At 39.6% G+C, this 26,639-nt stretch overlaps 2 protein-coding genes across 2 annotated transcripts; one reads left to right on the top strand and one right to left on the bottom strand.

The window, feature by feature from the left end:
- The first annotated feature begins 1,195 nt into the window (after positions 1-1,195).
- LOC116734134 (dihydrolipoyllysine-residue succinyltransferase component of 2-oxoglutarate dehydrogenase complex, mitochondrial-like) lies at positions 1,196-10,932 on the top strand. The gene is made up of 15 exons (XM_032585315.1): positions 1,196-1,413; positions 3,509-3,542; positions 3,651-3,693; positions 3,904-3,968; positions 4,072-4,146; positions 4,232-4,287; positions 4,371-4,479; positions 5,545-5,646; positions 5,756-5,823; positions 5,936-6,033; positions 6,124-6,254; positions 6,726-6,799; positions 6,931-7,014; positions 7,097-7,264; positions 7,688-10,932. Exons 1-15 carry the CDS (start codon positions 1,351-1,353, stop codon positions 7,820-7,822), a joined length of 1,305 nt encoding a protein of 434 aa, XP_032441206.1. The 5' UTR covers positions 1,196-1,350; the 3' UTR covers positions 7,823-10,932.
- A 3,315-nt stretch (positions 10,933-14,247) lies between these two features.
- Positions 14,248-25,046, bottom strand: LOC116734135 (jun dimerization protein 2-like). The gene is made up of 5 exons (XM_032585316.1): positions 24,898-25,046; positions 22,404-22,457; positions 16,273-16,490; positions 16,064-16,168; positions 14,248-15,219 (listed from the first exon to the last, which is right to left on the bottom strand). Exons 3-5 carry the CDS (start codon positions 16,465-16,467, stop codon positions 15,028-15,030), a joined length of 492 nt encoding a protein of 163 aa, XP_032441207.1. The 5' UTR covers positions 16,468-16,490; positions 22,404-22,457; positions 24,898-25,046; the 3' UTR covers positions 14,248-15,027.
- Positions 25,047-26,639: the final 1,593 nt, after the last annotated feature.

Below are 26,639 nucleotides of genomic sequence, written 5' to 3'. Positions count from 1 at the left end.
AGCCAGAGTTGTAATAAAGAACTGATGGCGTACCTGAGAGGTGCACTAAGAGATCACAGAGGGTTTTGAAGCGCACAGGAGGATGGGACAATTATTTATCTGTAGTGAATCTGCTAAAAGCCCCTCAAAGAGCTGGAGGTGTGGTCTAATACACACCCTCGCCTGACACACATAGACCCACCTCAAAAAAATTATCCTTAGATTCAGTTATTACATTTTTATACTTTATTTGCATTTTTGTTTATCTTATATTAAAATCACAAATGGCAATATATACTTTATTTTTTTGGTGTCTGTAAAAGGCACTAAAAAACTGGTGCATTATCAGAGAAAATGATGCATGGTTATCTTATTTTGTTTTGGTGTACATTTGTATTCAGCCCCTTTTGCTCTGGTACTCATAAATGAAATCCTTTTTTTTTTAAAAAAAGCCTTCAGAAGTCACAAGATTAGTAAATAAAAAAGTCCATCTGTGTATAACATTAAATCAGTTTTGAAAAAGTTTTTCTGTAAACAATGACGTTTGTAATCATCGAAGAAAGCAAGAAAGATGCCCGTGAAACCCAGGAGGAAATGTGGCTTTCATGGACGAGTGACAAAAAGACGGGACACAAGTATGTGGAAAAAATTTCTCCAGCCAGATGAGACCAGATTTTTATCTACATATACTGGAAAAGTAACTTTGTGCATAACCCTAAATGCACAATCACAATGGTGAAACATAGGGATGGCAGTATCATTCTGTGGGGAGGCTTCATTCTATAAGGGAGAGAGAAGCTGCTTATTGTTGATGCAAAGATGATTGGAGCTAAATAGTGATTGGTGAAGGTTAATGTTCGGATCTGTGAACCGTATAACTACATATAGTTCTTAACCCAACCATCAAGTACAAGAATATATTTTATTCTGACAGAAGCAAGCAACTAAAATCATTTTAATATAAATATAATTGTGCTCCACAAGGCCCAGTGTTTGGGCTGCTGTTATTTCTATTATCCAATATATATTTTCTAACAACAGATTTGCTGATTCATAAACCAAACCTAAAATGCGCCATGTCAACTGTTATGTTAAAATCATAACTGGGATAAAAAAAAAAAAACAACAACACAGGAGCAGGAAAAAAAGGTATAAAAAGATGGTTCCATCTGAGGTGGGGTGTGATTGATATCTACTCCCGCACCGCCCGCTCTGCGCAACGGTCCCACCACACCCGGGCGAGCTGCGGTGGTTCCTCCCAGTGGGAGCGCCGCTGTGCTGCGTGGGCGTGAGGTGCAGCTCGCGTCCTTCTCCCTGTTTGCTCCAGCTTCCACAAACAGGGCAATAAAGTTGGGCTCCTGCAACACCGAGATGCTGTCACGGTCCCCTTGTGTTTACCGCACGCTGCGTCGGTCCCTGTCAGCGGCGAGCCAGGTAAGCAGACAGGAAGCAACCAGACGAGCTAAACCGGGCAAACTGCAGGCTGACGATCAACAGACTCAAGTCTGTCGAGAAGCTTGAAAACAGAGTAAACTTTACAAAAAGAAGGGATAACTTCATAGTGATCATGTTTGACTGATAGTTTTTCTTTGCCAGCAATGTAAGGACTTGTTTGTACTGAGTCATATGGAGAGTCCAAGTTAGTCAGTGAAGATCCTAGAAATACGGGAGGGGGGCGGGGAGTCAAAAATTAGCACTAAGTACCTTACACATGACAAAAAACAAACAAAAGAGCATCCAAAAATATCACCACCAAAAAATATAAGGAAATTTAAATATGAGATGTCTACAGTAAAATGGTCCAAAAATACAAAAAATGTAGCTGTATTAATAACACCAACAAAAAATATAAACCGCATAAAGTTAAAAAAGTATCTGAACACTCAGAGAAGTGAATAGAAATTATAAAATTATTTTAAAAAATGCATTAGAGTTAAATCTTTGAACTTTTATAAACATAAAATAAGGGTAAATATAGATTAAAAAAATAATTAAATTACTGAGATTCAATCTCCAGGCTGCAGATTTGATTTGAGCCACTTGCCAAAAATAGAGTGCAAAGCAGTATTTCTGCTTTTACAATGAAGTATCCTGAATTTTAGGCTTCTTGTAGTGCAAAAAGAAAAGGCCCAAATGCGCATCAGCTTTGTAACTTTTTAAATGCTGTGGATGAGATCGGTTTCACATGTAAGCATCGGCCGATCAACAAAATATAGGAAATCGAGGCAGATCGATCGGTGCACCCAAGTAACAACAGAAAAACATTTTCAGAAGAACTGGGGAATCCAGCTTGCTTGCAAAGTAAAGCAGATAAATAGATAAATAGAAGCATGTTTAATAAGCTAAGATGCAGATTTCAAATCTCAGCACACTATCCGGTGTCAAACATGGTGGTAGGAGCATCATTTTGTAGGTTTGTTTTGCTGCATGTGCTTTGCATAAAGTAGATGGGTTAATAAGGAAAGAGGACAACCTTCACATTCTTAAACTGCACCTCAATTCAGCAACTATATGGTTGAAACTGCCTCTGTGTCAGAAATCCAACCAGTCAAATCAGGCTTATATGTATAACACATTTTCAGCAACAATTCTATGTTTTACATCATAAAAACATCACGCAGTCACCAGTTAAACCAGTTAAACCAACCACTTGACAAAGAAACACAGAATGTAAAGGAGAGTGAACATATATTAAGTTATACCAAAAGGTTGTTCATTGCTACAGAAAACACTGCAGGCACAGAGCAGCAAAACATCGTCACTGAGACATTTGAGTCTTAACAGTGAACATGTAGAAAAAAGGTTTGGATAACAAGACCCAGATTCACTTTCTGTTGAAGTAGCCACATGATTGCGTTTAGGGAGCATAACAAGCCATGGTAGAATACATTTTTTGACTATAAAACATGTTGCTGGCATAATTAAAACATAAAGGTAACTCAATAACATCTCAGCTTTTTGCAAAATTAGCTGCATGTCTGCGCAGGAACTGGAAAAGTGTGTTTGGTTCCACTTTGACTGACTCCACCCTCGTCAGGCATCCCACATCAATTGCTTTTTACAAGCCCTGAAAACACACACATGTATGAGTCATGTCCATTGTATGGCGTTCAGCAGTGGTGGAGTTTACAGCAGTCCACTGGAAAATGAAGTGGTTTAACTGGTTGTTGGCTCTAAAAGTGTGTGAGACGAGAAGTAAATGATTCTTTACCATTTTTATTAGAAATATATTTTTCAAGTTGTGTTAGTGGTTTGTTAATCGGTTTGGGAACAATTAAGAAATCTGAGCAGCCTAAAATAGTCTGCAGGTTAAATAAACATTAAACAGATCAATTCCAAATTAACAACTTGACATGACATGAAAGATAAAAAGATAGACAACAACGATCTGTTCACATGACAATCGGCACAAATATACACACCTGATGTAACAAAATAAAGTCCTAGAAATAATTATGGAGAAAGCTAATAACTATGGAGCGTTTCATTGAAACAAAATAAATCTAATACTCTCGTTCTCCTTTTTAAGGTTTATAATTTGGGTATTCAACAAAGTTTATCGGGTAAGATTATTTCTCACTAAACTATGAGAAAGTCAGTAATGCTGCTTCTTTTCATGGTTGAAAGATTTTGTGTCTCATTGATTTTGTCTTTCCTTTAATTACTTTAAGGTCACTCAATCTGCACCCAATTCGTTTACAGGAAATCTCAGCTGTAAGTTCTCTGACCATTTCCTTTTTTGATTTTTCAGCATTTTTCTTACCTAAAAAAGCAAAATAGCTATTTTAGACATTTGTGGCGCATTAACAAATTTTGTTAGCGAGTCAGTTAATAGTTACAGTAGTTGCATTGTTAAAATGTTTTATATTTGGTTTTAAAAAGTTTTTACTGATTTTGAACCACAATCTTCTTTTTCACATTAAGGCGTAGATGTCTGGCCTCATTAGATTCATTCCTCTGCAGATATTTTAGGACATCTGCCGTTTACAGTATGTATCAGTCTTGGTATCATTTCTAACACTGACTCTACTTGCTATTTTTTGTTACTCATGATGACTCTGAATTTATACTTTTATGGTCTTTCTTGTACAGACGATGAATTGGTCACAGTCAACACTCCTCCATTTGCTGAGTCAGTCACAGAGGGCGATGTAAGGTGGGAAAAAGGTTAGTATTGATCAGCTTAAATAAAATACTCAATTTTTTTCTGCGTATGAAGTGCCACTCGGTTTCTTTTGGGTTTTATTTAAAGCGGTGGGTGATTCGGTAACAGAAGACGAAGTGGTGTGCGAAGTCGAGACTGACAAGGTTTGATATGGAAAAAATTAAACTCAAACCTACATTAACATTGTTGTTAATGCAGTTTAAACATCTTTGCTCTGCTCTTCCAGACGTCAATTCAAGTCCCAACTCCTGCAGCTGGTGTGATCGAGGAGCTGCTGGTCCCTGATGGAGGGAGGGTGGAATCAGGCACTCCCCTGTTCAAACTACGGAAAGGAGGTTTGATTATTTTAATGATGTTTGTAGGTTTTACAACATGAACCAAGCAACTAATATTTTTTTTATATATAACATACTAACTGGTAGAATGATTGGGATTGTCTGATTTTCTCCTTTCTGGTTCTTGACATATTGTGGCTGTTTTGTGTCGGTTGGTAATTAGAAATCAGAAAAATCCCGGCTGGGGTTCCTCCAGGCTCCGTTCTCAGTTTTGATCAATGTCTATATGCTCCACTTAGCTCAAATGATGAAGTATTACAACATGTCTTACTTTATGCTCATGACATGCAAGTTAATATTTTTATGTTGGCACATAAAAACAGTCACTGAAAGAGTCCCTAGATAATATAACTGATTGGATCAGATTTTTTTTTTTTCCTGTAAGCTCTTTTCAAATAAAACAGTCATCATTGTTTTGGGTCCTAAGGATGAAAAATGAAGCATGATCTTATTTTTAGTAGGTTAAATTATTGCAATGGTGTCTATACTGGTCTCTACAAAAACTCAATCATATACAGTACAGACCAAAAGTTTGGACACACAGTTGTGTCCAAACTTTTGGTCCGTACTGTAGCTACAGCTTATGCGAAATACTGTAGCTCTATATGGAAAAGTTATGGTTTTTAAGTTATGTTATGGTTTAGTAAATAAAACCTATTTTTAATGGACATTAAAAATAAATGATCATCCCATTTTATATTTTACTATTTTTAACATTTGTATTACTTGTTTTGCTTTCAAATATGCTAACCGGTTTGAAATGTTCTAATAATACCTGCTTACTGCGTCTTTTACACAACGTGTTACTTGGTAAGTATGCGTGAAAGGTTTTTAATAAATTCATATTTTATTTTGAGTGCCTTAATTAAATGTGAACAAAAATTCCAACGTTAATATTTGTTTATTTAAAATCTCTTGTGCCAAGATTCCTATAAAATAAATGTAAATTAAGCTTTTTTTTGGTCATTTTAACATCTTTAATAATGCCGTGGGTGGGGGAGGAGGGTTGTATTTGTATTCATATACAAAAACTAAATTTCATAAAGCTTGCATCTCACTTCTTAGCTCCTCCATCTGCCAAAGCTGCTCCCTCTGCAGCTACAGAGGATGTCCTTCCTCCTCCACCACCTCCACCTCAGCCGTCCATTTCTGCTCCACCCCCGCCTGGTGAGTACCGCGCTATTCATACCATCAGTTATTAATTGTATGGACATGTTTCTCTTTTTCATAGTCATTAAATTGTTGTTTTCTCCTATTTTTCCCCTTCTTCACGCAGTTTCTGCTGTCAAACGCAGTCCTGCACCACCCGCTCCTCCAGCAGCAGGAGTCAGAGGAGAAAACAGGGTAACACACATGCAGAGGCGACATCAGAGTACTTATTTCCATGAAAGCCAAACTTATCGTAATATTTAGAGGACTGCAGCTCACCGCTTGCTGGTTTGCTTCATGTCTCCAGGTGAGGATGAGCCGAATGAGGCTGAGGATTGCTGAGAGACTGAAGGAAGCTCAGAACACCTGCGCCATGCTGACCACCTTCAACGAAATAGACATGATGTGAGTCAAAGAAACTGCTTGAGACAAGTCCAGTTTCCGGCCTCGGTACTATCGAACCTGATCTGCGGTGACACCCACCATTTCTCCTAGTAACATCAAGGAAATGAGAGAACTCTACAAGGAGGCGTTTCTAACGAAGCACAACGTCAAGCTGGGTTTTATGTCTGCTTTCGCTAAGGCGGCTTCACATGCGCTGATGGATCAACCCGCCGTCAACGCTGGTAAGCTAATGCAAGCGACTGGATCTGAAGAGACCCAAACATTGTCTTAAAGAGGTATTCATTCCCTTTTCCATGTTTTTTCGTATTACAATCTCAAACTTAATTGCTTTTTAAGCATGGCTGTAGCTTCATGTTTCCACCACCATGTTTCACTGCAGGCATGGTTTGTTTAGTGTTCTCTAAATTTAGTCGCTTGCACTGGATTTTGCTTTTGAAGACCATTAGAGTAAGTTGAACTAAATGCAAATGTACGTCACACTGAAAAAATACACTTCACAATTGTGCTCTACTTTGTGTTGGTCTATGCAATTCCCATAACTTACACTGAAGTTTGTGGTAGTAACATAAAATGTGGAATAGTTCAAGGGATTTGAATCTTTTCCAGTGTTCTGTAACACAAGCATTGGTGATCTGGTCAAACTTGTTATGTCATTAATTTGAATGCCAAATATGTTGTTTGCTTGCCTGCAGTTATTGATGAAGCAACCAAAGAGATTATCTACAGAGATTATGTAGACATCAGCATCGCTGTGGCAACTCCAAAGGTTTGACTTCTAGTATTTAAAAGTTTATCGTGATTCCCATCGCTGCTAAATTCTGGATAACTTTCACGTCATCTAAATCTGTTGTAGTTTTTACTGCTTCGTGCTTTTTTTTTTTTTTTTTTACCTCGCAGGGACTTGTAGTACCGGTGCTGCGAAATGTGGAGTCCATGAACTATGCTGAGATTGAGAGAACCATAAATGCTCTGGGGGAAAAGGTGAACATCTTAAACTGTAAACATTGCTTTGTTTTTTTCCTATTGCAGAGCTCTGAGAAGCTTTTGTCTTTTTGCTCCTCAGGCTCGTAAAAATGAGCTTGCGGTTGAAGATATGGATGGAGGAACGTTCACCATCAGCAACGGTGGCGTGTTTGGCTCCTTGTTCGGCACACCCATCGTCAACCCCCCGCAGTCGGCCATTCTGGGCATGCACGGCGTCTTCGACAGACCTGTGGCCATCAATGGACAGGTGAGGTCTGCTGAGAGGAAAGGACTCTACATTCAGGGGGAAAAAGTCGTAATACATAACAAATAACATCTGCTGGACTTCAGGTTTCTCAGTGCTTATAAAAATATTCACCCCTTGGATGTTTTACCCTTTTTGTAGCTTTTTGTAACTTTAAACACTTTTTAAACAAAGAAATTTTACAAAAAAAGAAAAAAACTTTTAATGTCAAAGTGAAAAGTGATTTCTAGAAAATAATGACAGTTAAATCAAAATATGTAATATGAAATAAGTAATTGCATGAATATTCACCCCCGCCTTCAAGTCGATGCACCTTTGTCTGCACTTGGATATTTTCGTGGGGGAAAAAAAGTTGCGTTTTGTCGATCACGATTGATTTGTGAAGTAACTGTATGAAGACAGTAAAAATGTGGTCTGTTCTGGCAGGTTGAGGTCCGACCCATGATGTACGTGGCGCTGACGTACGACCATCGGCTCATCGACGGCAGAGAAGCGGTCACTTTCTTGCGCAAGATCAAAGCAGTGGTAGAAGATCCACGGCTGCTGCTGCTGGACATGTGATGTTGCAAATGCCTTATTACTCTTTAAAAATACTCGACTGCACTAGACGAACCCATCAAAGCCAAGATCCACCCACATTAGCCCGCACAGCTGCTGCTGTTGCCAGAAACTCAGGCGAACTGGGCGAAGAATTGAAATGCCGTTGCAACATTCCTAAACTCCAAAGGTTGTTTTAACTTTTGGCTTCGGTTTAATCAGTACAACACTTCCTGTCTTTTATCAGTGATTTTCTTTTTAATGTTTTCATCATAGGTTTTGTTTTGAAGAATCCCACATTGATTTATATAAATGTGCTATAAATATTTATAGCACATTTATAGCACCTAATACTACCAATACCAAGCTAAAAGGCTTTCGATTAGTTTGGTGTTTTATCAGAACAGCATAGTGTTGCAGTGCTTTTTTTTTTTTAATCCAACATTTAATTTGAGTGCAAAAAACTAAAATCTTACATTAATAAATAATTATTTCAGCAAAACCACTGGTGCCTCGAGGATTGGCAGCCCTTACAATTCCTTTTAAGTAACTACAATTGTTGCATTTTTATTTTTTTATTTATTAAGTTCATCATATTGTCTAGGAGTATTTATTTAGTAATCCGCAACTCTGTTACCTAGGGAATAAATACTGTGCAACACGGAGGCTCGTTTAACCACTCTGCACAATGGAAAAGAGAGGAAAACATTCAAATAAAACTAGGCAGATTTGTGTTGATCTTAATAATGCAGGGTAAAGAACAAAGAAAATCAGCTACTCGGCTAAATTTGCCCATATCCGCAGTCAGAGCAGTGATTAGAAATATTAAAACTCCTACAATTTTGACAAATGAGGCTGGAGAATGTCTCACAGTTATCCTGCCGTCACACACAAGCTGGGGGACGGTAAGGGAGATAATAGTAATGGATAAAAATGTCCAGAGCTCACAGTACAAAAACTGCTGCAAAGGTTGCAACTTGTGTCTCCGTAGCAACCATTTATTTTAATGGATTTGGAGAAATCTTTACTAGGAGTGCCAGTCATACTGTAGGGCTCCGTTATGGAGTTTAAAGGTTGTTTTCTGCATCAAAATGAGATTCCGTGGTCTCAATGTTTAGATTTTGTAATGAATAAATAAAAACTTTATTTTCATTACAAAAAAAATAAATCATAAAAATTTACATTTGCAAACCATGCCAAATCAAATATAAATTTGCATACTTAGCTGCAAATTTATATTCTGGTAACAATCTTTTTTTTTTTTTTTCCATAAAGACTTGGAAGTATTATGCCGGCAAAAATGAAAGCACGCGCCTCAGGTAGCATTTGTCAATCTTTGCTGAAACATTTTATCTCGTGCCAAATCCGTCCCGCTCCTCCAGTTCTGATCAGGCGGATGAGCTGTGTGCCAAACGGTGGATCTTCAAAGCCCCATCGGGCCGCACGGCGACCCCCACCACCACCACCACCTCACCTCCCCCGACTCTTGAGATGCTTCGAATAATGGGATCATCTCTGACAAAGTCTTGAGGGTTGCTTGGCCTTTTCTCCCACTTCACAAACACAAGCTCAAGTGTGTGCAGCTGGGTATGATGCCTCTTCAGGGTTTCATGTTTACTTTAATAATCGCGAGAAGGGGGTGACAATAGCTCCTAATGTACGTCTTTGTTTCTCTGCCAGAACCTACACAAATGTCTGAACAACTCCGTTTGGAGGGAAAACACAGAATTCATTACGAGACAAAAACACCCCCCACCCCCTCCAGAAACATTCAATTACCATGAGAATACTGGAGGTTCTAATGGGTCCAAATACTGCAAACAATGACACAAGAGCCCCTTTAATTTAATTATTTACTTTTATGACGGCTCAAGATTCCATTAGCGCTTTTGAGATCATGCTAATTGGCAGCGTGTGCCGGGGGTGCATAGATATCCGAGAGGGTTTGTTGGCAGGTTTTTTATGTTTGTCTTGGAAATTTGGCCAAATCTGTGAATTTACAATCAGACTGCTCAATAAGACGTGGGTTTCAAGTCTTTGTGTCCATTCAGATGAAAGATGGCGCATCAGAAATTGGCAGCTAGGTGTTTGTTTTCATTAAGCCACATCAGAGAGATAATTTACCTAAATTATTCTGTTTTGCTTCTCTTCTAAACAGGCTAATTATTTCAATTCCATTTTATAAGAACTCTGTATGATCTGTGTAATTTAAACTGTTTTTTTATAACTAAATGGCTGTTCCCAAAGGTCTAAGGAACTGTTTTTTTTTTAAGTTTTAATCACTTTGTTTTATGTTTTGCATTGCATACTACTATAAAATCATTTTTGAATCAACTAGGGAGAAAATACTCTACATCTTCTCGGAAGCTGACAACAATAAAATGGAAAACGACCTGCTAACCTGTGTGTAGATGTACTGAGACCTATGAGGACCATAACAACAAAAATATACAAACTGGGTGATCCAACAGAACAGCAATCTAAAACGCAAATCACAACTGGCACCTTTAGGTTTCAGAAATGTCTTTTTAAAAAGTTGCAAAGTATTTTTAAAAAGCTAGGCCGCTAAATAAATTCCTCTAATTCTAAGGAATCTGGTCAACTATCCAGCCAAAATCATCGATGAATTCAGTAGAGTTGAGGTCCAGGATTTGGAAAGACTATTCCAATCTTAGTCTCTCTTTTTTTTTTTTTTCTTCATCCAAATCCAGTTTTAAATTGAATTTGTTGTCAAGTTGGACCCAGAAAGTACTTCAGAGTCGGAGCATAAAAATTAAAACATAATCAAATTAACACATGGATTGAAAACAAAAATTAAATGGCACAAATAGAATATGTTAAATGATCTTAGGGAAAAGGATGAAGAAAAATGTCTTCATGCCTGAACTGCATGGACAGGTTTTTGGTAATTGTCTGTAAAAATTTTGTACTCTGTGAATTACATGATGGATCATGAAATCTAACATAAATTCAGAGTCATTTGCTTTTAAATATTATTCAAATCTCTCCATCCTAGGAGGAAAAAAAAAGTTTAAAAAAAATCATTTGGAGCTCCAAATTAGTACATTTATGGCCGCAGTGAGTGTAAAGTACTGAATTGTTGAACAATTTTAGCAAATAAAACCATTTACACATGGCACACATTCTTTACACGTGACACACAGAACAGGTACATTTGTCATTGTTTCCTTGTTGCCACTAGAGCCACCTGGCAGAAACCAATTGGACATCACACCTTGAGACAATTCACCAGCACATCCTCCTATCGCGGCTCTGCAGCGCCTGCATGCGTAATGCCGAGCGTCCCTATTCATGAGCCTGCTCTTTCCTTTACAAACTGCTTCATTCAGCAGCATCTGGCCCTATTCTTCGTCTCGCTCGCCTCTTTTGATGTGGACCCCGTTTTTCTTCGCGCTCCTGTTCAGTTGTCATACCTGAAGATTGTTTTGGATTCGGAGAATGAAGCGGTGGACCCAGGACCCATGGCGCTGATGATGAGGTTTACGAGTCTGTAACAGTCCTGGAGGGAAACCTGTTGAAGTCTGCAACAGACTTGAAGCTGGAGCAGAAATATGCCTTCAACAATTTAGCCTATCTCATGCACTATGTCACTGAAATAGACAGAAATTTGTGGTTGAACTGTGACAAAATTAGCAAGGCACTCTACGTGTACTCACTATTCTGCACCTTTAGTGTTTACAATGAATTTCTACCTGCTGTTCTTTCAAACAAAAGAAGGTGAACATGATTTGTAATCTTCATTCCCACTGTTCAACACTAAGAAGCGAATATCCACATTAATATATTTTTTAAGGTAGGAAATTTTAGGGCACCCCTGAAGGAAATTTGGTCTCACTGAAGGGATTGCGTGCCCCCCAGAGCTTCAACTGGAGGTTAAAGTTGAAAGGGATTTAATCCAATTTGCACAGGGAGGAGGAAACCATGACTGCTCCTAACTGTTGACTGGCCTACAGGGTATACTCTACACAGAGTTAGCCATTTATCTGATTTGTCACATCTGAAAGGAAAAAGAGATAAAAACCACAAGAAAAGGGAACAATAACTAAGATTGCAAGGATAAGGAAGTCAGCGGCATACAAAATAGCTCTAAAACACAATTATATGGGGGTGCAAAACAAACTTAAAATGCCTATTACAATTAGTTGGAATTAGTGCAAAATGCCCAGATCAAGGCAACATTAAAAAATGGTTCATATTACCAAACTGTTTGTTGTGCAAAAAATGAAATGGTTCTCAACTAGAAAACAGAATTTCACCTTGAAGATTGCAAGAGTAAGTCTCTACCTCAAGATAAGGTGTTCAAGGAACTTCGGTTCCTCTAAGATTCCTGACACAAGCAGGGATTTTGTGTCAGGGGGAATTCCCTCTGGAAGAGAAAACCGGGAGAGGCAAACCCCGAAACGTGCTGGAGGCAATGTCTCTTTTTACAAAATCCTTAGTGACCAAATAAAATTCCTCCAAAACTGTTTTTGGAGAACATAACAATTGCCTGCCCAACCTTTTTTTTCATTTTAATGTTTAAAAAAAATACAAATTTCAGAAAAACAACCTTTCCTTATGAAATGATTCAAAAGTCAAATGAAAAAAAAGGAATTTGAAAGTCATATGTTTCAAAATCAATCTTTTGTACAGTTGTTTCCTTTGTGAAGTTTCCTACAGTGTCCACTAGAGGGCGATGTTGACCATCAATCGAAGTCATAATGCTCATCTTGACCGGCAGGCCTTTTTTTCCCCCTTTTTTGTTACTATATTACTTTCGCACAGAAACACACAAAATGAGTGAATGAGAGAATGAGCATGTTCTACCGCGCATGCGTGGGTTCTCTCCGGATACTCGCTTCCTCCCACAGTCCAGAAATATGACTGTTAGCTTTACCGGCCTGCTTATTGTGAAATGATCACTGGAGAGAGACACTTTTTAAAATCTCTACATCCAGATAAAAATTTTTTTAAAAAAACATACAATAAATTGTGCTTTAAAGAATCCCATCATATCCTGTAACAGTATATGTGATGGGATTCCAATACCATTGGTAATGGTTCTATTTCAAAATGGAGCCATGAAAAATTATGAACGATCCTTTTAACCAGACTTCAGGAGTGTCTGCACATCATACAGATAAAACAACCTGACTCAAATGCCATAAATTAGATTAAAAATTGAAATCTGAAGCGTCAGTGTGATTTGTCAGATGATGGAGCTGCGAAAGGTCATTGTACCGTCTCTTTCTGTTGTCTATATCCAGGAACCTGTTTCACATCTGCTACAGCAACATGGATCCAAAAACTAACAAAAACCCGTCACACTTTCTTCATACAGTTTTTTTTAAACCATCAGGCTAACGGTACCACATTAAAAGCAGAACCACCAGATGGGTACACAGCCTTCTGCCTCCAGCTGTTTAAATGCTGAACTGCTGATAACTGACTGCAGTTGAGACATATTAAATATGTGCAATAGTTTGATCTGTTATTCAGTCTGTGTTTGATTCATTAAATGTAAATAATTTGCTTTGGTGTGATCTGAGCTTTAGGGAGTTTTTGTGTTGGGACCTTGTTTTGGGAACTGAGATGCAAATTGTTTTGAAAGTAGACTGCTTAACCTTTCCCGTCCAGTGTAGCGTTTCTGCTTTTCAGTGGCCCGATCCCTCATCTGTTTGTGTGTTTTACTCTGCAAGCAACATCTGAAATGTGTCTCCTTACTCCAGGGCAGCGACTCGTGCATGCTGGCTGGGCAGCATGCCATAACACCACATGTTTAAGCAGGAATGAAAGATACAACAGAGGCTGCATTGTCTGGTTGCAGTATGGATTCACTGCAAAACATATGATCATAGTATTGCAGATTAAACTATTAGATTGGTCCCATGCAAGTCAGCTATGATAACTTTCCTTTTCATGCTGTGGCTTTCCTTTGGATTTGTGGATAAAGCAGCAAACTGACAGACCTTCAGAGGGTTTCTTGAGCTCATGTAATGATTTCTGCAGCTGAATTGTATCTGTTTTCCATAAAGTGCAGTCGGAAATTCTGGATATCAGCCATTCTGTATAAGCTTTCAGCTCGGAGAATTACTCAAAGTATCTGGAAGAGGCAATCAGTGATTGGCAGTAAGTAGTAGAATGATAGGTGATCCTAGTCAGTTAAATATCTGCCATGTCTGCACATTTCACATTTTCTCTGCTGATCCAGGAATAAAAACGAAACAATCAAGAGAGAAGGAAATGAAAGTGTGGCTGTCCCTCTCAGAGTTGTGCAAATCAAAGTACAGATCTGATTCTGGCAATACGTCTTCATGGAAGAAAACGTGATTACCTGACGTTTGATATTTGATCGCGATGGTGTCACGACAGCAGATCTCTGCAGAAAACGTTAAACAGTTGCTGCTTATCCGAAGCATAAAAAAAACAACAATGGCATGTACTCCCTCTTCGTTAGAAAATAAACTTTAATCTATTCAGGATATGCAGGTTCGTACACAGATACAGATGCATACACTCAGCTTCTTTTTGCAGCTGTCTGACGGATTAGGAAAGACGGAAAAAAGGACAAAAATCACGTCAATGTTTCATGTATACAAAGCCGTATAAAACAAGTACATAGATGAAAACTCAAGTCTAAAAAATAAGTGTGTAAACAATTTGTGAATATGTGCTTCTCATGACGCCAGCGCCACCACTACTCGGATCAACCGGTACCTGCCATCGTCGAGGCAGGGTATAAAATACTAAATAAAAAAAACAAGTGTTCTCCCACTGGTGTATTTTTGTACTGGGTGCTGTAACCTAAAAGCTCTACACCTGTGTAATATGACTAGAATACGTAGGAAGACTGCAGAACTCCTAAGTCAATCTACGCAGGGCTTTGGTAACAGAGCACCATGTTGCTGTTAGTGTCAATCCTCTGGGCGTTCTCCAGCCGGATCGTCTACTTCCATTGGTCCCTTTAAGGAAAAGATGGATGAAGTAACAACATGACAGGCACAGTGGGTGTTTCCAGTCTCCCAATGGACAGAGCCAGCTCCACGTAGCAGTACTGAGGAAGCCCCACAACCTCAGATCTTTGGGCAAAAGTCTCCAGCCTGGAGCTCAAGTGCTCATTCAGAATAATTTTGCCAGGTATGTTTTTTTTGTTGTTGTTGTTCAGATGTCTGCCTCGGCAGTCAAAGTTCAGCTTGCAGGACTTTTGAGTCCTCTCTTCTCCCGGGGTCTCACTTGGTTTCGGCGGACAGCTGCTCCAGCAGCGGGTTGGCCTCGCTCTCGGGTGTTTTCACGCTGTCAGTCCGCACGATGCAGGTGGGCCTGTGGAGGTTGAGCATCACCATCAGCTGCTGCCTCTCCAGACGAAGCTCCTCGATCTGGGCCTTCAGCTCCGAGTTCACCGTTTCCAGGCGCTCTGATTCCTGAAGACAGACGTGGAACTGTTAGACACATAGAGGCGGCGAAAGTAGTAAACTTAACACACTGATGTTTCTTGCAGAGTGAAGCAGTACTGACTTTGGTAAAAATGTGTTTTTTTTATGTTTTTAATGACTTCCTAATCAAAACCATTCAATTTTGCAAGTAATCTATCCTTCTGAATGTAGTGCATATCCAGAAAAAAATTTAACTGCCAATTCCATCTTTAAAAATGGTGATAAGTATTACTTTGATAAATATAGACAAATGTTGTTGCTAAAGTGCTTGAAAAAGGTTTGACGAGATAATAAGAAAATCACTGTGTTCAGAGATGAGGAGTGCTATAAGCTTTCGTGTTGCGCCCTAGGTTCTTAAAATTTATACAAATATTTCAATATCTGTGATCTTTTTTTTGAAGGGGAGGTTGTGTTATGCAATCTGACAGACCCTATGAAGAAAAAATAATATTACAAATTTATTTTATAGTACCGTTTATGAAAAAGATGCTGTAGGTTGTTTTTTTTGTAACCCCAAAAAAGATGGTCGCCTGTTTTTGTAATACGAATAGAAACAGACTATATAAGATATATTTTCTCTTCCTACTCTCTCTTTACTCATGGAGTTTTGTTACCTAATTGTTCCTGAATTTGTATTTATGGAACGAACGTTTGTATGTGAATCTTGAAATCAAAGTAGTTAAATGAAACTTAACCAGACGCTGTAGTGGGCATTTTAATGGTGTAGAGCTGCATTAAGCTATTTCTGAAACTTAGTGAAACAAAGTCAGTTTAGTCTTGACCCCAACTTCTCTGCTGCTACTTGGTACATATGGCTGAGTCATGAACCCACCCTTTGGAGGAAGTCGGTGCGTTCCTTCTTTTTGTTTCGGCACCTCGCTGCCGCTACTTTGTTTTTCTCTCGTCTTCGTTTCCTTCTTTCTTCATCTTCGTCCATCTGCAAATAATCATGTAGGGACAGTCACTCCCTGTGTGTTCTGTATATGCTGACCTGAGCTCCGTTTCTCCCATCCATCTTGTTTGCGTCGCATATTTCCTCACCTCCGTCTTGATGGCCAGTGGCCTCTTCCCCAGCCTCCCCAGGAAATGCAGCGGCGACAGCATGGTGCCCAGCTGGTGAAAGTCTGCCAGCTTCAGCTGGTCGGTGAGGGTGGTGGCCGAGATGCCCGCCAGCGGGCCGAGGCTGGGCAGGGAGCCTGCCGCCAGCGAAGGGTCAGGTATCTGTCCCGGCATCATGTCCAACCCGGCCAAAGCCGTCGCTGTGGTTTGCGAGAGAAAAGAAAAAGGGAACAGGGAAAGATTAGCGGGGGACGTTCACAGTCAAGCTGCAGCAATCCAGTATTTAAACGGTTGTAAACTGCCGGCTAAGAGGTGCGACTGACTAAATGTACAGAAAAAGAAAGAGGAACGCCCATCCTGTTGAAAATGATCAAATGCACGTCTTCTGAAAGAGAAAAAAAAAAATCTGTCTGTGTCATCAGAAGTCTTTAAATATAGGTTACCAGTTCTAAGAATGCAATCGAAAGTCGACAGCTTTGAAAGTCGTGTTATCTTTTTAGTCAGCTGCTGGTAAAAAAGAAAAAAAGAAAAAAAACTCATCACCGTCAGCAGTTACACACGCATTGTTGTAGTTTCGCATGCAAAGGGAAGCCTGGGCAGCCTTCGCTCTGATCGCGTAAACAAAGCGGCAATGGCTCCAATCACTTTATTGCTTTTGGACGTCTGTGTCCATTTCTTTTTTCTTTTTCTTTTTTTTTTTTAGGAGGGAATCACAGCAGATCAAAGCCAAGCTGGCGCATTCAATCACCGCCCCTCTTCCAATAATTTAGGGCAGTTCTACAGGGTCTGACCACAGCCATCTTTAACGCAATCAGGGAGGAATTAGGGACACGGTGGGGCAGGAATAAAAAGGAAGAGGCTGGGGAATTAAGACGTCGCTCTAATTGCTTTGAGGTCGAGTTGAGTTGGAAAACCTCTGATGGTCAAATAAAAACCAGATGAGAACAGACTCTACCCTGCCCAGCCCTGCGATCTGAGAGGAGAAAGAAGAGAGGCTAAAGAAACGGGCAGAAACAAATAATTTTTCCACAAAAACACCTTCACACCTGAAGCCTGATCAACCCGAGGCTCGGGTTGACAATAGACGGAGATCAGCAAGAAAACCCCGGGGCTACGCCGAGAGTCAAAGGAGGCACATGATAGCACTGGAAGTTTGAGATTAATAGCTTTATTCACATTCGCTTCCTGAGCTTTCAGCTGCAGCTGAACCTCCACAGGTTCGCCTCCGACCGAACAAAGCCCCTCTCATATGGAACCAACAAAGACGCGTATTGTGAGGAGCTGCGAAAACAGCTGACTCTGCTGGTGGGTTTACTATCCAACAGCCTCAATGGCCGGATTGAAAGTTAGACTATTTCTCTTTGGTCCTCTTTTTATCCCCCCAGTATAGTTTAAAAACTCAAGTCTATTACAAAGGCAGTAAAGGAGGTCATAAAACGCGGGGTTATGTAACTCGGCTCTGATGAGCTCCACCCTGCTTATGCACTAAGTCTGGTTTCACAGTTGGAACTGTAATGCATGATGGAGACCAAACAAGTGAATCAATACTGGAAGGATTTCAGGCTCAAGTGTAGATGTCACAGAGCGTTGCAAAAAAAGTAAATACATCGTGAACAAACCTTAGAGAACTTTGAAATTCCCTGTGATTGGCTTCATCTTTATGTATAATATTATATATTAAATATCTCTTAATTGTCCTTCATGACATTTCTGTTACTCTAGAAAATGGAGCCAGCAGCTCATGATTCACTTTTATTACCTTAGTCCTCGCAGCCTTTCCCTACTCTGTCTCTTCCACTGTACATTTGTTCAAAGTTACACTACTTGGCAGCCAGCGTTTACTTTTACTGCAGAGAAGAGAAATAAGACATAAAGAGAGAAAAAGAAATTCTTGCTCCCCACCCTGTGACAGTCCCAGGAGAGATTAGGCGGCGTGTTCAAGGATTTCTCATTTTGCAGACAGGATGTCAAAGAACAAGGGGAACTGATCGGGAGAGATCCACTACATCAGATGCAGACAAAACCAAGATCTCAAGAGATCACTGAGGGTTTAGGTGTGTTTGTGCTCATTTCTTACTGATAGGTACAGATGTAAAAATCTGAATTTTTTTTGTGGAAAACTTCCGATAAGAGGTTTTTGTAATACTTTTAATTTGCTGATATCAATTTCACATAAAGAAGTGTAATAGAAGATATTTGTAATTAACTTACTTGCCCTGAGAGGATATTATTTATTTATCTTAAACAAAGATGATGTCACAAGATGTGTGAGAGCACAGTCACTATAAAACTGAGTTTACAGCAATGACAATGCAAATCCAGCTCTCAGCCAGAACAAACCTCAGACATCCTGGTGAGAAGTTATAGAAATGTTTTTATTCCATTTTTAAACGTCTCCACCGATACTTAAAAATAGCTCAATTTGAGTCCTCTTGCAGCTCTGGTGTACATTTTTTTAATTAAGTGTGACGCAATCAAAATAAGAGGCAATCTAAACTAACTCAAACACAGACAGGACTGATCAGAGACAAACAGAAGCAGCATTTTAAATGGTCGCCAAATGAAAAATTCATTATCTGTAAAATAAAATAACTATTTCAGAGTAATCAGTTTTAAAATTACTTAGGCATGATTTAATGCAACAACGTGTCCTTGAGAAATATTCCAAATGGAAAGACCTTATTTCTTTGTAGTCTAGCTTGTCCAAACTTGCAGTTAAAAGCCACCACATTTGTTCAGCATGTAAACATAAGCAGCACTACTTGTCTGCGTGGAGTCAAAAAAGATAAAACAAAGCGATCTAGAGGCAGATTTGCCAGCAGCCAAAAAACAAAGAAGAGTTTCAAGCTGCAAGCTTTTCCAGAAAAGTTCGTATTGTTCTATTCTTGGAAAGTCTGAGCAAAAACGACGCTGCTTTTAACCTTCGTCTCAGTGTGAAAATCCCCCTCGCAAACTCGACAGCCATCCGAGCTCAAGACATGAAACTCTTCAGAAGCCCCGTCTGTGCGACACGGGGGGGGGGGAGTTTGCTGATGCGTGCCTTGCAGGGCATAATTACAACACTAAAGGATGAGTCAAAGTGAATTCTATATTTTTGAAAAGGAGGGTATTTCTGTGTGTGTGTTTTTTCCTACCCTTCGAGCAGCAGCTTGCAGCCAACGATTAGCGGTCAGTGTCTGGATGACGCAACTGCGTTTCAGCAGTGGAGCAGAACGAGCTACTGCTGCATCGATCCGGGCCATCACCTACAAAACTAAACCAGTGAGCGTGGGTGCAGGAGCCGGGAGTGGAAATGCCAACTACTACGCACGGAGAAATGGAAGCCGACTCTCTTCATTCTCTGGCATTCATCCCAAGAGAAATATCTGTGTGATCTGAGTTAGCAGGAGGCAGGGATGTGTGAAGAGGGGGGGGGAGTTGACCGGGCAGGTGGTGCAGTTCACCGGTTTTGTCTGCTCGCATAATTTATCCATCTTCAGCTTTACTAAACATGTCCGTTTCCTGAACGCAATTAGCGGGGCCGAGGAATTCGGGCTCCTACCTGCAGGCAGAGGCACGGCCAGGGGCCCGATATCCTTATTCAATTTAAAGGTTCAGCACAGGAGGGGCGGGGAGCGGTGCTGTAGGGTTCTGGTACATTTTTAAATTAAGTTAAAAGTTTGTACTTTATCCAGTGGTCAAAGTATAAATGCAAAAGCTACAAATTTGGGGCAGCTCCTACATCACACAAAAAAACCAGGGGATGGATGGAAATTTAGATAATAGAATTAGGGAATAAAGTGTCAAACTATATTCCCTTACATACTTTTCCAAACTGTGTGAAAAGCCTGAGAAAGGGCGCAGGTTTCCCAAGGCTGCTCAACTCTTACAAGCTTTTACTTAATAAAAAGAAAGCTTTATAACTTTAAGAGTTTCTACCCCACAAAAGCACAGAATTTACAGGAATAAGAGCAGAGAAAAGAGAATCTGCAGCCAAGGCGCACTCTCTCAATCTCCAGGCCAAGGTCTTGGCGATCATAATTATCGTCTGCACTCAGCCGGGCCTTCGGGCTTGTGCTAAGTTACAGCATTTTGCAATCCTCCGGGGGGGGGGAAACCGGGGAGTTTGGCAGAGACTCTCCTCGAGGACAGGACACTTAAAACTCCAAATATATGGTATCAATGCGTCTGCAGCCCTTTGTTCCATTTTCACTGGAGCGTGGCGGCCAGACGCAGACCGTGAACTAAAAGTCGGCTGGGATCAAAAGTGGAAGTTGTGATCAAAACACATTTCATTTCAGCTTTTATTTCTTTAGATATTCTTTCCACAGATAGATGGAACTATTGTTTAGAGCTATTCTGTTTACATTTAATCTGTTGTCTTTGTTGATGATGCTGAAATACATGCATGAAGCACTTCTGCAGAACCGAGCCTAAAAATTTTTGTTTTCGTTTTATTTTTTTCCCCCCCACTGTGAGATCATTGTCTGAAGGAGTCCTTGGCTTGCTTCATCCCGTTCAAACACACATCTTCACCGTGCATCTGGGTGGTCCTGGTTGACTTATTATAATGTTAGCATTTGTTTTTTTTTTCTTCTTTTGTTCCCCCCATGTTGTAAGTCAAGAGTAGACCGCACGGCAGCGAGTTTGAGCTTGGCTCAGACGGGAATTAAATTAATCAAAATATACAAAATGCAGACAAAAGCTCTTCACACCATGTAGAGATGGCTTCTGTGACAAATCTAAGGCAAGCTGTGAGCAATCCCTGACAAGCACATTCAGACAATTTGATTTAATCCAGCCTGCTGAAGCAATCACCAGACGTTGCACAACGGCCGCTTGTCACTTCGGCGCTCTTTTCATACTTTGTCCTCGGATGTTTCCTCATCTGCAGCGTGTCAAGCACACACTTGCACAGTGCAGGCGCTGCTGGAGTGATCAAACAAGGTTCAGTGTCTTCGAAACCAGGAGCAAAAGATCAGGGTTTTGGGTCAATATTTTCTGACAGGGGTGCTTTTTGTCTAAATAGAAAAAAGAAAAAAGAGAAACTGGCTGCTGTCCCAAAATGGCATTCAAGAACTCTGGAAGTCATATCTATGAAAAAAAAAAATACATTTTTCTTTCAGGGTTACACCTTTTTGGGCGCTCATGTCGAGCACTGTTTTCATAAACCATGTGGAAAGGCTTATGAGCGGGTAATACTGATAATGTGATACCCAGAGCAGTGAATAGCTGCTCTCCCAGCAGTAGTATTAGTACCACTGAGCTGTTGAATAGTTGGCTCGCTCGCCTGCAATGCGTCTGCTGTCTATTCAGCGAGCTGGAGCGCAGCCCGGCAATCCTACCTCTCCGGAGACGCGCTGGAAGGCATTTCTACTTAAAATAAACTCTGTGCGCCCGCGTCCAGCCTCCGAGGCCCCCCCACCACCACAACCGTCGGTGCCCGCGCTGCTCGTCGGCTCGCCAGCCCTTTCCCATTAATCCACCGCAGTGTTCCACTTATGCGGAAACCATCTCATGGATGTGTCCGGGCAGGAGCTGGGGCATTTAAACCCTCCACAACACACACACTCAGACACAAAGGAAATATATATATATATATATATATATATATATATATATATATATATATACGCATATATATTTATAAAGTGTGCAAATAGTTTCCCCAGTGAGGCGTGTATATTTGTACAAGCATGCAACTGCACCAGGTGATGGGGCTTGCCTGCAGGGTGAACCTTTGAACTTGTAAGGGATGAAACCAACACAAAGCCACAAACACAAGCCACCACAACAAATCCTCTTTAATGTTACACACATGACCTTTAACCTTCAGGTCACTGAGTGCAGAGATGCTGGCCAAGACACAAAACGTGTCTCCTTCCTCATTTAGCGTTCGGCCGATTCAAACTTGTTCACGTGACAAGCCAAAGCAAAGAAGAGCAAGGTGGTGTGAGCTCACAGCCTCAGCTGAAACTTCACACTTCATTTACATCACTCATATTTCAAGTTGAATTAGCCAAGACATGATTTGTCTTTGTGTCTGTGTGCAGTGGAGCAGAAGTTGGAACTCAAGGGAGCATCTCAATTAGAGACAAAGCAAACTGAATAGATTTGATATGCTTCATACTTACTCAGAGGGAACTTGTCAGTCGTCTTCTGTCAATGATGAACCGTGTTTGGACGCCCTGCAGGAGTAAAGAAGACATTTGTCACAATTTGGAATTTGCATGCTAACAAATCAAATATATATTAAAAAAAAAAACAAACAAACAAAAACGAAATCAAATGAGCAATAAATTAAATCCCGCGTAAAAAAATATATAACGGCATCAGCCAGAAATGCACTGAGAAATCAGTTGGGGACCACAATCATTTCCTGTCGTACTGCTCCCAAGAAAGTCAGGTACAAAACCGAGGCGCACGCAACAGAACGTCTCATACATCAACTCTGTCGCAGGAACATGTTGGATCTGCCTTGACAACCTGTTTATTTTTAAGCATTCTTTGAATTCGTAGTCATCTTGTATAACCGCTCACTCAACTGTAACTGCAGTCAGTGGAAACAGGTGAAATACAGTTTTCAGAAAACAGTAAATTATTAGAATGAAATATACAAGAGGACTACTGATCATTCATGATTTATGAAAACACATAGTAATATGGAATAGTTTAAGTGCATGAGGAGGAAATGGATTGTTTATGGGCGCATAACTGAAGCTAGAAGGGAAGAAATTAAACGTATTAGTAGAAAAGCTCACTTTATTTTTATGGCAGCTACCATTATTTCTCTCTTTGACTAGCTCTTTCTGTGTGCCCACTAAGGCTGCACAAGTTCATGAAAATAAGTGATTGCAATATCTTTGCTGAAGATTGCGACAACAATTTTGATTTGTATTAATACACCTTTTCTAAGTAAGAGCTGCACAACGTATCATCATCTGCGTGTGTGCATTCATAAGATTGCAAAGGAATGTTTAGAATGTAAGATTTGTTGGGTTATTATTTCAAATTGTGATGAATCACATTCTGAATCTCAATAAGATATTCAGTTTGTTGGATGAATGTTGAAGGTAAAGTGGCTCTGTTAATGTTAACTGAAAGAGACCACTATTTCAGTTAACATTATCAGACTAAACATACAGTAGAAACAAGTTGTAGAAATTACAATTGTTTTTCTAGATGACAGTTATGACTAACTCTATAGTATAAGAGTGTAAGAATGTGTTTAATGATTGCCATTAAACACATTCTGCATTTCTAATTCATACTGCATCAAATTAATCTGTCCTTTGACAGCATTTTTGTATGTTTTACATCCTTCTTTGAGGCCCATATGATTTTTTAATTTTAAATCTAATCTGAGACCAATTTTACACCAGGCACTATTTGCTTGCTGTAAAGCCAGATCAGGGGTCAGAAACCTTTACAATCCAAAGAACCATTTTAAATCTACATTTTCCTAAATTAATATTAAGTACACTTGCAAAACCTACCTAACCTTTTGGGAAAAAAATGAGAAGAGATTTTAATGTTTTAACAATAACTACTATATATAAATTGCTTGCTTAGTGGTGATATTAAAGAGCCACAATTGTATTATCTATTTGGAGTTTCAAAAGAAAGAAAAGCATCACTGTTTCCTATAAATATGGAAGGCTGTGGAAAATCCATTTGCAGATACTTCACAAAACGTTTTCTATTCCATTTATATATCAAAATATGACTACATTCAAAATGATTATTGGTCAAAGTTAGCAGGAGCCACTCTAGAGGTACTCTAGAATCACAGGTTCCAGATCTCAGAACAAGAGGAATATATGTCGAAACCAGGTCCACTTATAATTGCCAAAAGTCTAAATCAGATCGTGTTAAAATTTGGTCTGTTGCTCAGTAGGCCACAATAAAATGTATAAAACAAAAGAAAAATTAACACAAATGGATGCATTAAAGACTAAAAAAAAAAAACCTAAACAATCCTTTATTATTTATGGTGCTATTCTGTCAATTTCAGCAGGGGGCTGTTTTTGTAGGGGCCCTTATTAGAAAGCAGTGACCGGGGCCCCACAGTGCCTCAAAACCGTCTCTGCTACTGGGCGTCTAACTGCTGCAGCGCTCGGCTAAGCTAGCGGGCAACTTCTGTACAACCTGCTCTGTGTGTGTGTGAGAGAGAGAGAGAGAGAGAGAGAGAGAGTGTGTGTGTGTGTAGTAGCGTTACATAACCATCTTCAACAGGCTGACGGACATTACGGATGATGGAAGATGAAAATATCTCCAGACAGAGGCCAGATATCGAGCTGGAAAAACGACAGTTGCCACAACAGTCGGAACAACAACGTCCCTAACGGCTCCGTTTGTGGCAGCGGCGGACGGAAAACTTTACAGTCGCTCAAAAGCCGAGCACTTTTCTCGCTAAAAATGAGTAAGAAACCGCACCTAAATATGTGCAAATAACTCATCAATAATGTCGCACAAGCCCTCATGTCAAGCTGAACTAATAGCGCTATAAATCCCTTACGACGCGGTGGAAAGAAAGTGCGAAAAACAATATGCAAATATTGAACCAAAGAAGAGGAAAAAAGGTGGCTGCGCGCTAGCTTAAAAGCAGACTGTAAAACACACACTTGCCTGTTTTGCGTCCAAATCAGTAAAAAAAAAAAAAAAAAAAAAAATATCCCGCAATGTGAGAATGAACGTCACGCTGAGGCAGTCAGGAGTCAGGCAGCTTTAAGGACTGAGCGGAGGTCGTTGCATCAGCCCGTTTAAGTACCAAGTGAGAGGCTCAGGAATGCGGAACACACGGCTCCCAGACGTAAGCATGGATGAAAATAATGCGAGAGGAGGCCCCAGAGGCGCGGTGCTGTGCTGGCTCCACCCATAGCAACCAGAAAACACACAGAAACAGACAGCAGGACGGACTGAAACAGAAACAGAGACCTGCAGCCGAGTTCAGACTGGTGCATAAACCCATCAACACATGGCCGCCGCTGCAAACGGGTCAATAAATAAAGAGACGGAATGTAGAAACGATCCAACGCAGTGTTTATCATTTGACAGGAGTTGGAGGCCAAATCTGAAACAAGTCTCACCCGGCTCTTTATTAACACGAAAATTAATACAAACAAACAGATAAACGACGCGAAAGAAGTATTGTATGTCATTTCTAAATGAATTAAAAATAGACTTTATGTTAAAAAGCTGATTTAATATAAGAGCTATTAAGACGTAATTGGTAATCAATGAGATAAACATCAGCTAATTAAATTAATTAATCAAGAATATAATACATTTATGCGGCATAAACAGCTGGGACCAGAAGAATAATCAAACTATTAAAGCATGTTAACTTCTAAACCAGTTGATTAAAGACACAGTCAAAGTACTTGGAGTCAATTACATGCCAAAAGAGTAAAAGTTTGTTTTGAGATCATTGTGTAATTTCTCTTAATGTGATTATCTAGGACCGGCCCAAAAAATAAGCGAACCAAGCTGCTGCTTAATGCCCCCATGCCATTAAGGAATCCTCAGGACCCTTAATTATTCACACTGAAATTGTTTTGTTGTTTAGAAGAAACTGTTTCTAGCTGAATTGAATAATTTATAATCAGTTTTTTTTTATTATTGCTATTTGTTCTATATATTTTTTTCTTTTTCAGTTTTTACCATTAAGCATTATTTATTTGATTATGCTGACATTTTTATAAATGTAGTTTTGATTAAACAATGCATTGATCTTTGCTCCATTGTTCCAAAGAGCAAATCTAAAAATTATTATATTTTTCATTTAAGCCAATCAACATATTATGAAAATTAATTTGACATTGAGAATTTACATGTTTACTGAGATTTACCATTATGCAGCATACTGTGGTTAATTTCTTTCTTTGGATTTTGATTCAGCCAGGCCCACGTCTGATCTGTGGGGGGCTCGCAGAGGAACATTCTGCTCAAGGCCCTGTACAACATTGGGTCGGCCCTGGAAATATTTTAATATGTTCTCCTAACAAATAAATATAGATCAATTTAAGTATTTCAAATTATTTCCTTCAATGTGCTCCGTAGCATGTGACACCACTACATAATTATTTTCTGGTGTGGAGTATTTAACATGATTGCATTATTTCCAACGGTTGGAAGAATGTGGTTTAAAGTCAGATTACAAAATGTTCGTTTCTTTAAGCCTTTATTATGTATAATTAAGTTTAAGAAACTGAACGTGCCAATTAACAGCTCACAAAAATAAATAATCTATTGATAAATTATCTGAGTTAAATTAATCTGGTAGCTCAGTTATTAATGCAAGAAAGGGGGGAAAAAAACATAATTTTTTAGCTTTTTTCTTCTTTTTTTTTCAACTCTCAAAGAGAGCC

Source organism: Xiphophorus hellerii, chromosome 15 (assembly GCF_003331165.1).
Source record: "Xiphophorus hellerii strain 12219 chromosome 15, Xiphophorus_hellerii-4.1, whole genome shotgun sequence".
NCBI lineage: Eukaryota > Metazoa > Chordata > Actinopteri > Cyprinodontiformes > Poeciliidae > Xiphophorus > Xiphophorus hellerii.
Note: the sequence above shows the minus strand (reverse complement) of the source record. Positions and strands in the feature narration are given on the sequence as shown.